This window comes from Colias croceus, chromosome 2 (assembly GCF_905220415.1).
Source record: "Colias croceus chromosome 2, ilColCroc2.1".
NCBI lineage: Eukaryota > Metazoa > Arthropoda > Insecta > Lepidoptera > Pieridae > Colias > Colias croceus.
Window position 1 is genome coordinate 10,964,044 of NC_059538.1, and position 14,348 is coordinate 10,978,391.

Genomic DNA, 14,348 nt, shown 5'->3' on the forward strand with positions numbered 1-14,348 from the left:
TTAAAAGCAGTATTGAAATAGTATGACACAGATGCCGTACACAATCAAATGACCAAATTTACCCCTGAAATTCTCGGAAAATAAATAAAAAATTCCGTCTTTGTGGACCACCATTTTTGTACGGCACTGAGCGGTTTCTTATTATTTTTAATGGATCTATCGATGGTTAAGAATGCCGTACAAAAATATATGACCAAAATTTACCGAGTCTACCTGTACTTTTGAATTCTCATCTGCACTCAGTTGGACAGCTTACAAGTGACGGCATAGTGATGAATCTTATTATTTTATGCTCTTCTATCGTTCTAGATATGTCCCCTGGTGGTTCAATTGACCCATATTTTTTTCCTATGCGGGCTTGTAGTCTAATACATGTATATCACACTTTAAACTGTTACATAGACGGAGCTGCTTCGCTAGGCCGCTCGCTGTACGGGCACCCGCCTATTGACATTTGGTCTTGGACGATGGGACTACATTTTTTCGTCCTTACTACTAATATTTATAGCTGAAGAATTTGTTTGTTTGTTTAAACGCGCTAATCTCAGGAACTACTGGTCCGATTTGAAATATTCTTTCGGTATTAGATAGCCCATTTATCGAGGAAGGCTAGAGTTACAGGCATATCATCACGCTAAGACCAACAAGAGCAGAAACCGCGGGGAATAGCTAGTTATAAGTATGGCTGTTCGCTTTTTCATATCGAGATCTCAGGGGGTAAATAAAATAACGTTTATCTATTCATACGATTTATATTATGAGACAGGTATGTTATCACAAAAAATATACTGAGAAAAAAATAACAATCTACCATATAATCTAATTTAATCACACATACAAAGATTCACCGACATCAGAAAGTTCTAGAACCATTTTTAATCTTACCATTTTCATACTGGTAACAAAAATATAACTGCCAATAATTATCACTGGGCACACCCAATACCAATTCAAATTTTAATTTTAAATCAATACATGTTAAAGGTAATCATATTTAAAAAATGTTATTAATTTTCAATTGATGGAATAGAATTTGTAGAATATGCACTGAAAACTTAAATATTACACTTCTTATATCCGACTAAAATTGAGTTAAAATACTAATATTCTTCAATCAGCGGCTAAGAATGTGTCTATGAATAATTATCTTTTTGTTAAAATTCCCGCTATAGAATCGTGCATGAATTTAAATAAACTACTATTAAAATAGCTGTTTCTTTTTTACTAACATTGCATTGCTACCCCAAACTGTAACTTTAGAAACTAAAATCTAATTTAACACACAAGCCCACAGCTATGTATAATTAACCGCTACATAGAACAATGTTTTCCTTTGGCAAATATGATATTTAACATGATCCAAACTTCCCTTAAAATAAAAAAATTTATACGACACATACATAATTTTATGTAAGGTACTATACAAAACATTTGAAATACAGTTCGATTCAAAATTAATGGCGGTTCGGAAGTTAGGTGCAGGTGCGAGTGCGGGTGCGGGACATAAAGGGAAGTGCAAGTGCGCAGGTCCCTTAACGTCCCGCTAATACCTAAAATTGTTTTCTGCGCATCGGATCATACGATATTCCGAGCCGCCATTAAATTTAAATCGTACTATACCTGAATTAACGACTACCGACAAAATTTATATTTCTTATTTTTTATAAAAATCTTAAAATTAATTATCTAGCAATTAAAGTCATATTAGTGATCGAGTTAATCTAAGGAACGCACTATAAAATTGTCCATGTGCTGAATGGATTATAAATAAAAATATGCTACAAAAGTAACACTTAAATCCAAATAACTAGTGACTTATCTACTAATACTTACAGCAAATACAATATGGCAAATATGTACAAAATGGCAGCCTTATAGCTGGTGAGATTTTATTATTTACAAATGATTTATAGGTAATTAAATATCCTAAAGGCTAATGGAGGACAGCTCTATGATATGAGAACGAATCCTAAGTGAGAAAAAGCACCAAAATAAACTAACGTAAAAAAACAATTACATTCACAGGTTTGACCTGTTTACTTTATGCAAATAGATTGACTGTTCTAGTTATTACTCAGGTATATGAAATTTCAGTCATAATATATAAAAACATAAATTACTGGCCTAAATTAATATAATGGAAAATGATTTTTAACCAAAAGAAAAATAACATGATTCCTAATTTAAAATATAGTCACAAATTAAACAGTTATATTTATTTTCAATACAACTCTGCACACTTACAAGTTAAAAATACATGAGAATCATGTTTAGTATTCATTTTTTATTTAATAAATGTTTGTAACTAGCAGAATCTAAACGTATAAGACATTTTGAAGTGAAACTTTTTTATCGGGGTTGGAAAAAAATTTAGTGTAACATTTTTCAATTACGCGCCATCTTTTTCTTATCTCTACCACGAGTGACTCGACATATTTCTGTAAAGTTGCATATAGTAAATTTTTAGAAAAAGAAGTTTCACTTCTTACATGTGTATACTAGTACACGCACATTTTTTTATGGAACAACTAGTTAATTGCTATAATATATAAGTGTTATTTACAAAAGCATATTGTAATTTATATTGGTATTTAGGTACTAAACTAAATGCAAAATCAGATATTGTAATAATTGTACTCTGAAACGTGTCAATAAGTACTCTAATATCCTAATAACTGCCTTCAATAATCTAAAATCTTACAATTAATCACTTTAAACTAGACTATAATAATAAAACCTCGATAAACACTAATCGTCGTCAATAGTAATTACCGTAAGTATATTACTTTCAAAACCCACCGAATCATCATCGGTGAGTTCAACTATATCTTTGTTCTCATTGCTGTCTGCTTCTTTCTTTTGGTACAGAGAGAGCACGTCAGATATTATTGGCGCGTGAGCCATCTCATGTATCGTGCTCTCGGCTGTATCCGCGGAATTCTGACTATCTTCATTCTGAGGATCTTCAATATGACTATTGACGTTATTCTGAGGCAATTCCCCGTTTTCCTCCTCAGCATTTTCGCTTTCATAACCGTAAAACTTTTCGTCGTCTTTCTCATCTACGGGCACATAAGAGTTGATCAGCTGTGGCAGGTTCGCGTCACTCGTGAACACTTTCGATGGATCACTGTCTTCTTTGTCGCACGCGTGTTGCGAAAACAGTTTCGATGATGTAAAATACTTCCGGCATTGTTGGCATTGATTTTGCAAATGCGCCCGATAATGATTGTGCAAATTCGGGAACAACCCCGAGCACACCACGCATTTTTCCGGTTTGATCGTGGTCCGGTAATGCATCTTTTTGGTCGACTTGTGCACGTTCTTCATATGACGGATGAAAGGCCCATATTTAACGAACGCCTCTCGACAAATGCGACAACGAATCGGGTGTTTTTTATATTTTCTACTTCGGTGAGAAAACGCGTGTATATTGAACGCGTCAATTGTTTTAAATTTGAGAGGACAAAATCTGCACGATATAGAACCGGATCCTTTGTGTAGTATATCGTGTACCTTTTTAGTTTTGAGCGTGAGAGGTTTGAAGCAAAACTGACACTCTTCATACTTCGGCCGAATATCGTTCTCCGCGTTCTCCAAAACTTCATCGTCACTATCGATGTGACAAATGTGGTTGTCATAGTCGACCCGCGAAAAGAAGTATTCACCGCACTTCTTGCACCTATTCTCCTCGTGATATGCGAGGTGTCTGTGTAGATTGTAAAAAATTTTGTTGCAAATATTACATTTCTCTTCAATAGAATCTTTCGGTAGCACGACCCACTCTTTATTGTCGCCGTGAACATCTCGCATGTGATAAATAAATTCGCGGAACTGCACAAATGTTTCATCACAATGTTCACACTTTGTCGGATTCTCCACATTATGTTGGGATAAGTGATGATTCTTATGCTTTCTATATGTTGTCATGGTGTTGAACTTTCTGCTGCAGTAAAGACATCCGTAGTACCCTATAGTCCTATGATAAAGCTTGTGTGTACTGAGGGCATCCGGATTTTCAAATACTCTAAAACAATAATCACATACAATTTCCTTTTTGCTCTCTGAAGCTTCTTTGAACGACTTAATGCCGTGCTGAGTTCGCATGTGGCAGTCTAACTTCACTTGAATGTGGAATGCCTTGTAACATACATGGCATTTCACTTTTCTAGGATATATTTCAGTATCACCAATCAATTTCTTTTTCTCGCAGCTGAACGCAAGATGGCCTTCCAAGAATCTCAGCGTACTGAAGTAATCGAAACAATAATTGCACCGTAGCGAATTATGGTAGTCAATGTGCCGTTCGAAATTACCTTTAGATGCGAGTATTTTGAAACATATAGAACATTGCAGGTCTTTCAGAGGTCCATCGAGGCCTGCATTTTTTCGATCGGCAATCCATGTCTCATCTATATCGTGTGCGTCTCTCAAGTGATAATGCAAGTCATAGCCTCTTGTGAATGTATCATCGCAGTGAGGGCACTTCAGAGGTTCGTCAATGTATTTCTGCGTCAAATGTCCTTTGATGTGAATGCGATGACTTTTCAGCGAAATTGTTTTCTTCCCACAAAACTTGCACTTGAAGAACTCTGGTTTCCGAAGATGAGCCTCTTCGTGGTGTTGCAGACGTCGCGCATCTAAGAAGACCTTAGCACACAATTTGCACGGATAGTACATAGGCGGGGGAGCATCCGGGTCGTCTTTAATCATTTTACTTTCGGGGTGAGTTCTTCTTAGATGACGAATAAGCTTCACCAAGTCTGGGTAGTATCTTGTACAAATTGGACACTTTACTTTGTCCTTTCTGAGTTTCTCAATCCTCTTCTTATGAGACTGATGGTCAAAGTTATGACCTTTGACGTGTCTCCGGTAGTAATCTTCTGCGATAAAGCCTTTACCGCAAATATGACACTTAAACGGACCGTTATCATCTTCGAAATGGGTTCGAAAATGAAGTTCGAGGCGTCTCTTGTTGGTAAACCGCAAAGTGCAAATTTCACACTCATGCCGCGCACCGAATAGTAACGTCTTCGATTTGTGCCAACTCATGTGACATTTGAGCGATGCTTCCGAATCACACACTTTACCGCACATTGAACACGTATGAGAGCCATCAAAAACTGTTTTGTCGGCCGTGTTTGGTAGTTCAGAACCTATTATCGTGTTATTTGCAGATTCCCCGCGCTTAAAATGTATGGCCATATGTGAGAGATAAACTTTTCTGTATTGGAAAACTCTTTTACAAATAGCGCACTCATAATCTTTATTCTGGAAGCGGGTTTGTTTGTGATAGTTCATATGCGCTTGCGCAGCGCGCAAGTGTTTGCTCTTTCTGTTGCAAATCGGACAAGTCAGATGTATGGGATCTAAATTAGTGTCATGGTAGTGTTCTCGCATGTGTAGTTTGTAGTGACAATTGAATCTGAAGGTCTGTGAACAAAAGTAAAAGGCATAAATTTATTGACATTGTTTTATATTGCAAAGATAATGAAAGAACGATAATGTAAAGAAAATGCTTACCTCTTTGCAAACGAAACATTCGAGTTTCTTCTCAATATTGTTGCCGACATTAGTGTGCCAATTCATGTGCCGCTTCAGTGAAATGAGCGTGGGCATCACTTTATTGCATGTGGGACATGTGAACACGCCCGGCGCAGTCCCGGCGGAAGCCTCCCCAAAGTCGCTGTGACTCTGGACATAATCCAGGGGCTCCGCCTTTGTCACAACGACTTCACAAAAATCCGCCAAGTCCGGCGTTGGCGCCGTGATCTTCGGCGCTTGCTGCTTCATATGCAATCTGTGCACCAGTTTAATATGACTCGCGAGTCCGCTACAACTCTTGAACTGTTGCTCGCATTCCATACAAGTGTACATATTTCTCGGCTTTATATTCGCCGATATGTGTTTCTGATTGTGCTCATATATCGCGCTCACTTTCATTTCCAAGTCACAAATGAGACAGCGAACGGCGCAGTCTTTGAGATTTATCTTCGCTCTCTTCGTTCCAGAGGTCATGTTGTGTTTGGTTCTCTTGTGTTGGATGAGTAGACGTTTATAAGAAAATTGACGTTCGCAAATATCACACGTGTTGTCTTCTTCTCCGTGGCTCGATTCGGAATCGGACTGGTTTGATTGATCATAATTCATCGACTGGCTCAATAACTCAGAAGTGTCTCTGTCCGGTGGTTCAGTTTTTACATTAACATCTTCAGCATGTCTAGCCGCATGAGTAGATAGGGCTTTTTTGTATTTAAATTCTTTTCCACATATTTCACATTTGTATGGTCCGCTCCTTATTGATGAGTTGTATTCCGAATGTGCAGAAGCTGAATCATCCAAAGTACTAGCCCTGAAATTTTAAAGATTATAAAACATAGGAATTTTAAATTCGGATAAAATGTAGGGAATAAACAGACCTTCAAAAACAATTAATAAAATCATGCAGATTTATTAAGTTGACTTTATCCGGAGCCCAAAATATGGCAATAGACATACAATTTCAAAGGAATTACCGTGATTCTTCATCGCCGACATCTTCAACAGCTTCTGTATTGCTCATGTGTGTAGCTAAGTGCGCAATAAGAGCTTCTTGGCTAGGGTACTTTGTGGAACAAAAGCGACATGAAAAATTATTGGGTGAAGTGGGTTCATTCTTTTTTACAGTAGCTACGGGAAAGAAATGTGCTTTTAAATGCAAGAAATAACTAGCTTTTTTCACCAACGATTTATTACAAATTGGGCACACAAATGTAAGCGAATCGTCTCTTTTAGGACACACACGAAAGTGTGCTGTGTAGGAATAATAATCGTTCAATGGTTTGCGACAATAAAAACAAGGAACAGAAATTTTCCCATTTTCGATTTGTGTTGCCGGTGTTTCTTTTTTAAGAACTGCAGCGTGACAGACTCTCATATGTTTTTCTAAATTCTCGATATTTTTAAACTTTGTCGAACACATTGTACAGTCTATTTTGTTTTTTATCGGCACAGCATCAATAGGTTCTAAGGAAATCATAAGCTCCTTATCGAGTTCAATTTTTCCGCACACGTCCACATGCCTCTTAAGCATTATATTCAATTTAAATGTCTTGCCACACTTCTCACATTTAGAAACATCTTCGACATCGTGAGCGTCGTTTTGCGGAGGCGGAGTGCTGTGTAAAGGTGGAGTGCTGAGTAGAGGCGGAGCTACAGGCTGCTTAGGTACCACAGTCTTTCTTTTGCTATGGCTTTTTTTGTGTGCAGACATGCTAATGTAACTTTTAAAGGATTTCGAACAGACATCGCATTTGAAATCTAGCGGTTCATCAGAGTCTGTCCCGGCAGAATAGAATGATGCGCTATTATCTTCAAAATCTGAGTCGTCTCTGACGTCATCACGAACTTTTCGTCTTTTCTGAGACTTTCGCAGTTCTTCCACTCGTTTGGAAGTGCCAGGTTGATAATCGTGGGAAAAGCTACTGTTAGATGTATTACCGATGCTCTCTCCGCTTCTCTTGCGCACTCTACTAGCGGGTGTTACTTTACTTTCTAAGGACGAAGAGGGTTTAGAAGCGTCCGTTGAGAAGGCGGAATCACTGCTCTGACGAGCAATAGGTGGTGGAGTTGAACTAAAACCTAAAATGATATAATTATTTAATAATGTTAATAATTTTAACATTTGAGAAACACAGTATATAATGCCGCAACTACAAATCGATCTACTGACCTGGTGGTGGAACATAATTACGTCGCAACTCTTGATCCGACCTTTCACATTGTTGTTTAAAAATATGCGCACTGCTCAACTTTTGAATACATTCGCTGCATATTTTATCGGGGAGACCGTCGCCTTCTTGTATCTATAAAAGTCATCAATCATTTTACAGATAACCAAAGCCTACGCCTACTCTTCATAGATCCGAGCCATCCGACGACTGTGTAAAGAATTGGAATTCAATCAATAAAGAATAACATATTTATAAATCAATCCCATCTAACAATAATAATATCTAACAATGCCCTTAAAACTCATATTGCACTTTATATTCTAAATTCGTTTTAAAAGCGCGACCAATAAATCGTTGATTTTAAAACAGTATGACCATCTGGAAGTCTATCATCATAACATATGATTCATGGCTACCTCCTCAATATAACTAGTCTTATTTGCAATCTTGTTAAATAATTATTTCCTTCTGACCCAATCTCGATTCTCGAACATTGAATCAGCGTAAGAAAAAAATATTATTGTTCAAGCAGGAATACGTTAAAAATTGAAATAATACATTAGCAATCTAGGAAGCCTGTATACAAAAATTGTGGAAACAGAAATCAGATCATAAATTAGATTAACCAGAACAAGGTAAAATAAGTCATCAATAAAAAGACTAGAGATTGCAATGCGACGGAAAGTGCGAAAATATTATTAATAAGATTAGAAATTTTAATAGTTTATAATAAATGAGCGTTGATAATAAGACAAACAAAATGCCTAGCAAAAATAAAATATTTGCTATGAATTCAGAGTAAATTTAAAATAATGAAATAGATGTAGACATACAATTAGTAGACCAACATCTAACAAAAAAGGAAGTTAAATCAATCCATCTATATGCAGTTACTGACCCTTAAGGCAAGGAGATTATGAAAGTATGAAATGAAGAGAATGCACTTCATCACCTTCATACCTTAAAATATTTCACAAATAAATCCTCTCATTACTCACATTGGTATTTGCATTATCCCCATTACTAATTAAAAAATTCCAGAAATATAAAAAAACACTAACATAAGATTATGCTAATATGTATTGAAGAAAACCAATAAAGACAAAAAGCATAATCAAAAGAGACAAATTTAAATTTTAAATGCAAAAAATGATAGAAATCAAGACGGGGAGGTCTAACTTAACTAAAATATCAAAAAGTAAAGGACTAAACTAAAGGAAGAAGAAAGTGAAAAAAGGACTAGAGCAGGTCAGGATAAAAAAGTGAATGAAATTTTTTAAAGGGTTGAAGCAAAGTTCTGAATAAGAATAGAAGACAACAAACAAGATGTAAAAGTTCAAGATACAGTATAACATTGTGTTAGTAATAAATATAAGTCCAGAGTAGAATCAGAAAAAATAAAATTAATAAAAATCTGAGTAAAGATTATTAATTGTTTCTTTTTTTTTTCAGTGTAAGATTAAGAAATGATAAAAATTTAAAAGACGGATATAACTCTTTTTTTGTAAACGACAGTCAGATTTCAGATAAGGATTTCAAAGATTAGAAGTATACAATTGTAAATAATATATTAACAGATTTAAGAATCAAACAGTTCACTTTAATTCTAAGAAGATAATTCATAAAACTAAGTCATGAGAGTTCGATCGAACAAAATAAAATCATGTTCTAATCTGACCAAAGACACAATGATTTAAAAATTAAAACTTTGTTCTTAGACTGGATATATTTAAAATTGAAAGAATATAATATTTAAAAGTGCATTAATTATTATTCAATAATGCCTTAAGTTATTTCTATCAAATCATTTAAGTATCTGTTAGTACCTAGTCAACTAGGATTCCTTATTAGGTATAAGATGAAATCATGTTACCAAACTATTGTCAATAATTATTAATATGTGAGTGACTATTCATTTCAAAAACCAAGTTTTTGAAATTTTCACTTTCTCCAAGTTCAAACTGTCCTATAAATCTGGTTAAGATTGTATTTTTATTCTTCTTTTAAATCATTCAAGTGTTCCTTTAAAATTGTGATAACTAAGTACTAACTACTGGTATCATATAACTTAATAAACCATTTAGACAGTAAAAGGGAATTTGATCAACTTTAAACCAATCTTATTAATTGAGAAATTAATTTTATCAAAAATTTATAGAAATAATATTACTGGCCTTAATTTATGAATATCAAAAGAAATCATTATGATTGTTTTTGTGATGAATTTCGAGATGAATTAAATTGTTGGTACCAATAAGATGGAAGCAGAAACAAGACATTTTGAAAAATTTAACAAATCAGACAAACAATTAAATATATTTGATAAAGAAGGTAGAGCTTATAATAAAAATGCAATTATTGATGTAATTGATGAAGAAAGAAGTCGACTATCTGTGAAATATGATCTAGCAAATAAGGTATGCATTGGAAGAAACAAGATGGTTGTCCCGGTTTCGTATTTCTGAAAGTTGATAACAAGCTACTTACTTTAACCCGCGCACATTCCATAACCATCTCGGCGAGTTGCAAATTGTTGTCCACCGTGAAGATGGAATAGAAATCGCCAAGCTTGAGGCAAAGCCTGCATTTTCCAAGCTTGAGTGCCATATTGATTTGTTCACAATCAACTTCATTTCAATCCAACATCACATCTGCTGATAAAGATCTTTAACTATTATCAAATAACATTGCCTCGTGATTAAACGCATTTAAATTATAATAAATTAATAAAGTTTAGTGAGAAACTATGATAACATGATCGAACAAACAACTTACAAGCCGGTAAACTCCAATTCACGTTGATTTCACGAATCACATTCACAAATCACAGAACATTTTACTTCATAAGAATCGAACTTAGGTCGATGAAAGTTACCTGTTATAAAATAAAATACCAAGAAGTTTAAGCATATTTTATAATTTTTAACAGTTTCATTACATATATAAAGCCAAAAAAGACTTTTAACATATTATACTGTATAGTTTAGGACAGTTTATTTATCTAAATGTATTGAAATAATTGAATATTGTTATATATGACATCTAAAATATTTTGTTCTGAGTGAGATTGTTAGTTTAAAAATTTTCTAGTTCTATTTAGGCAATTTTTCTTTAGAAATAAACATTATGTTCAATAATTACAATAATATTAACAGATAATATACCTACACACACCTTAATAATTGCTAAAATTATTAATTATTAATATTGAATTAAAAGACATGTATCAATGACCAAAAAGGGACATAAAAAACAAACGTAACAAAAATATTGACATTTCCAATTTGTTTGTTTTTATTTGTGTTCATACGCCAAATCGTAGAAATAGTGTTTCTGTGAATGTTCTGTGATTAGAAGAAATTACATTTTATAGATACGTTATAATATAAACTTTAAAATTTAGTAAGTGCTATTTATCGCTTAAATTCTAGAAATGGGCACCCCAACTTCAAATGCACGTGAATACATTGATTATGGACGACAACTTTCTTCAAACGAATGTTATGCAAAAGCCTTTGATATGTATATAACGGCTTTTGAAAAGAATCCAGACTTAAAGAATCTTTACGAACGCGAATTTCGTAGTGTAATCAACAAGTTAAATGAAATGTTAGCTGCAGGAGATAAAATTGACGACATATTTTGTAATTTTTCGCGAGCCATATTTTTATTTCCTGGTAACATGTACCTGTTGAATGATGTCGGAAAATATCTCTTCAAGTTTGGTTTCTACTCCGAAGCGTGGTTTCACTTTCAAAGAGCTCTTAAAATCGATGCCGGCTTTGTAAATGCAGAAAAGAACCTGAACTCCGTAAAAAACCTGATGGTTGAACGATGGCACTTTAAAATGTTAAATGATAAAATACGCAACGAATCTTATCGCGCTGCAATACATGATCTTATTTCCGAAGGCACTGATACTGTTCTAGACTTAGGATCTGGTACAGGCCTTCTTTCTCTGTATGCTAGCGAATGCAACCCCAAGTCTATAACAGCTTGTGACAGTTCTGAAGTTATGGCCAATCTATCCAATGCAGTTTTAAATGATAATGCAGTGAACATTGAATTTAGTGTTGTAAACAAAACTTCAACTTCTTTGAATCATTTTGATATTGGTGGAATGCATAATGTTCTCGTCACAGAGTTGTTTGATGCCGGTCTCTTTGGAGAACATATTTTAAAAGCTCTAGATCACGCATGGCAGAATTTGCTTCACGAAGATGCAAAAGTTCTACCTGCATCTGTTCAATTCTATGTTATGGGTGTTGAATGTCAATATCTGATTGACAAATACCAGCTATGTCAAGCTGCAAAGGATCTGTTGAATATACCATCATTAACTGTCCATACTTATCAATTTGATGAAACATATGATTGTGAAGACATCACCTTATTTAAAACTCTAAAATATATAACTGAACCAAAATGTTTAATGTCTGTAGATTTCAATGATGTTAACAGTATAGAGGATAAACTTAAGAATACAGAGCCTTATATCACGCAGTTAGCTGTAAATCAGAGTGGCGAGCTGAGCACTATTATTGGGTGGTTCAATTTAATTTTATCAGACAAATACAAACTCACAACTGACCCCAGATCTGACAATAGAGCTACTGCATGGGATCATGCAATATTTTTTGATCACATACCAAAGAAGGTGATTGATGATCAAAGATTAGTGTATAAATTTACCTTACAATCCGGTAGAATAGCACTTGTACCGGACTGCAATGTTAAAATCACTAGAATTTCAACAGAAATCATGCGCTTCTTAAATGATACTGATTACATGAAGAAAATTATGAGTTGCTTGGGACTGGCGTGCGTGTATCTGGGTCAGTTAACAGAAATGTCTGATATGAGCATTGCTGATTTAAGTCCATTTCCCATATTTGGATTACAAATGTTAAAGAGAGGTGCCAAATCCCTAGTTTGTTGTGTGAAGTCTGAGGTGGATAAGCAATTCTTTGATGAAGTTTTTAAAGCTAATGGCATTGATGAAAGCAAGATAACATTTTTATATGGGACCACATGGAATAGAGACAGTTTTAATGAAGATAAATACCATGCTATCTTCTGCAATATTCTAGAAGTTGCTGGAGATATAGACTTACGATATAAGGATATTAGCCATTACTTGAGACAGAACCACCTACATCCTGGAGGTCTATTCTTACCTTCACGAATAACACTAATGGCACAGATTGTTAAATGTGACTGGTTTGATGTCACTAACAGACTTGATGATAGGAATGTCAGTAACTACAAGATAGCTGAACATATTAATAAATATCAAGCGTCACAATGCTTCTGCATTGATTTTTCCCTTCTAGACCACATTCCATTATCTGACCCAGTCGATTTAGGAGAATGTATGAATATGGCATCAGATGTGATTAATGTTGGTATCTTAAGAACTGAAGATGCTAATGGTGTTTTCTGCTGGTTTAATGTAGAATTGATGGAGAACATGGGAGAAATAAGTACTAAGAGGCCTGGAAGTTTTATAGATGGTACTGCGTTCTTGGCAGACCCTCATATATTAATGAAGAAAGGTGATATTGCTAACATATTGCATTGTGTTGATACGGATGGATCATTCAAATTAATGCTGGATGTTGAAGCAACATAAACCATGATAAATGGCCTAAGGTGAATGAAATACTAAACTGGAATCAATGGGGTAAAAGAGATATAAGAGAGAAAATACTAGTCACTTCTAAATGTTAAAGTTTACATTGTAAGTTATATCTTTAAATGATTGTTGTGCCATAAAAGTTTAGAAACGGTGTAGCCAGATATTGTCTATGTATGCTGTATGGTAGAACTATGGATGTTTTCTTCTGAATGTCTTGTTTGTCTAAGATTTTCAAAGGTTGATTACATATCGATAATCTTCAATATTTATTAACACACAATTTTAAATTACATTATTCATGAATAATAATATGATATGAACATTAATATAATATTATCACATATTATATAATATTATAATAATTTAAAATTGTTCTTTCTAATTGTAGCACATTTATACCTAAAAAATATATGCTCATTGATGTCTAATAAAGTTTATTAAATTAATATATGATAATAATTGTAATTAGTTGTATTAGAAGATAAAATCTGAAGACTTCTAGTATCAAATTCTGTATACCATGTCTAGGAACTTTTTGGCGATGTTTACAATAAGTGTTATATGTAATAAAGAATTTTATTCAAACAAACTACATTGTTTAATTATATTAATCACCCTGCCATGACTGTTTTCTGGTACTGGAACAAAAAATCAAAAATCAATTAAAATCAAAGTATAGAAAAATTCATATACTCTTTCAGAACATACTATTTATATATATATATATATATTTATCAAATGTGATCTAAGGGACACTCCGCGCCATCTATTGAGATTATTCTCTCAGAAATGAGAAAGAAAGACGCGGGTTCAAATTGTGCCTCGTGATGCAATTTTTTCTATTCTTGAAACATTTATAGTTAAGGCATTTGAATGCCATAAAACCTAAACGTCAAATTCGAGCAAGAATCATATAAAAAGCTCCATTGCGACGTGAAAGACTGACAAACACAATTTCGCATAAATTATAAAATTTAGTAAATACAATATAAATATTA

At 34.1% G+C, this 14,348-nt stretch overlaps 2 protein-coding genes across 4 annotated transcripts; one reads left to right on the top strand and one right to left on the bottom strand.

Annotated features, from left to right (window-relative positions):
- Positions 1 to 2,466: 2,466 nt before the first annotated feature.
- Positions 2,467 to 10,545, bottom strand: LOC123701533 (zinc finger protein 208-like). 3 transcript variants are annotated; one of them, XM_045649043.1, is made up of 6 exons: positions 10,488 to 10,545; positions 10,200 to 10,366; positions 7,712 to 7,844; positions 6,516 to 7,620; positions 5,524 to 6,352; positions 2,467 to 5,433 (listed from the first exon to the last, which is right to left on the bottom strand). In XM_045649043.1, exons 2-6 carry the CDS (start codon positions 10,317 to 10,319, stop codon positions 2,749 to 2,751), a joined length of 4,872 nt encoding a protein of 1,623 aa, XP_045504999.1. In that variant the 5' UTR covers positions 10,320 to 10,366; positions 10,488 to 10,545; the 3' UTR covers positions 2,467 to 2,748. The 3 variants fall into 3 exon arrangements, with proteins under 3 accessions (XP_045504999.1, XP_045505004.1, XP_045504994.1); XM_045649048.1 differs by having other exon boundaries at positions 10,200 to 10,363; positions 10,488 to 10,540; XM_045649038.1 differs by lacking the exon at positions 10,488 to 10,545 and having other exon boundaries at positions 10,200 to 10,477.
- A 440-nt stretch (positions 10,546 to 10,985) lies between these two features.
- LOC123703449 (protein arginine N-methyltransferase 9-like) lies at positions 10,986 to 13,939 on the top strand. Its single transcript, XM_045651445.1, has one exon. It carries the CDS (start codon positions 11,146 to 11,148, stop codon positions 13,342 to 13,344), a length of 2,199 nt encoding a protein of 732 aa, XP_045507401.1. The 5' UTR covers positions 10,986 to 11,145; the 3' UTR covers positions 13,345 to 13,939.
- Positions 13,940 to 14,348: the final 409 nt, after the last annotated feature.

Bases quoted from the DNA above. Each gene is read 5' to 3' on its own strand.
- LOC123701533 (XM_045649043.1), bottom strand. From the start codon at position 10,319: ATGGCACTCAAGCTTGGAAAATGCAGGCTTTGCCTCAAGCTTGGCGAT. The intron at 7,621-7,711 runs GTCAGTAGATCG...ATATCATTTTAG, and splicing joins TAATTATGTTCCACCACCAG to GTTTTAGTTCAACTCCACCA. The intron at 5,434-5,523 runs GTAAGCATTTTC...TTTTGTTCACAG, and splicing joins AATGTTTCGTTTGCAAAGAG to ACCTTCAGATTCAATTGTCA.
- LOC123703449 (XM_045651445.1), top strand. From the start codon at position 11,146: ATGGGCACCCCAACTTCAAATGCACGTGAATACATTGATTATGGACGA.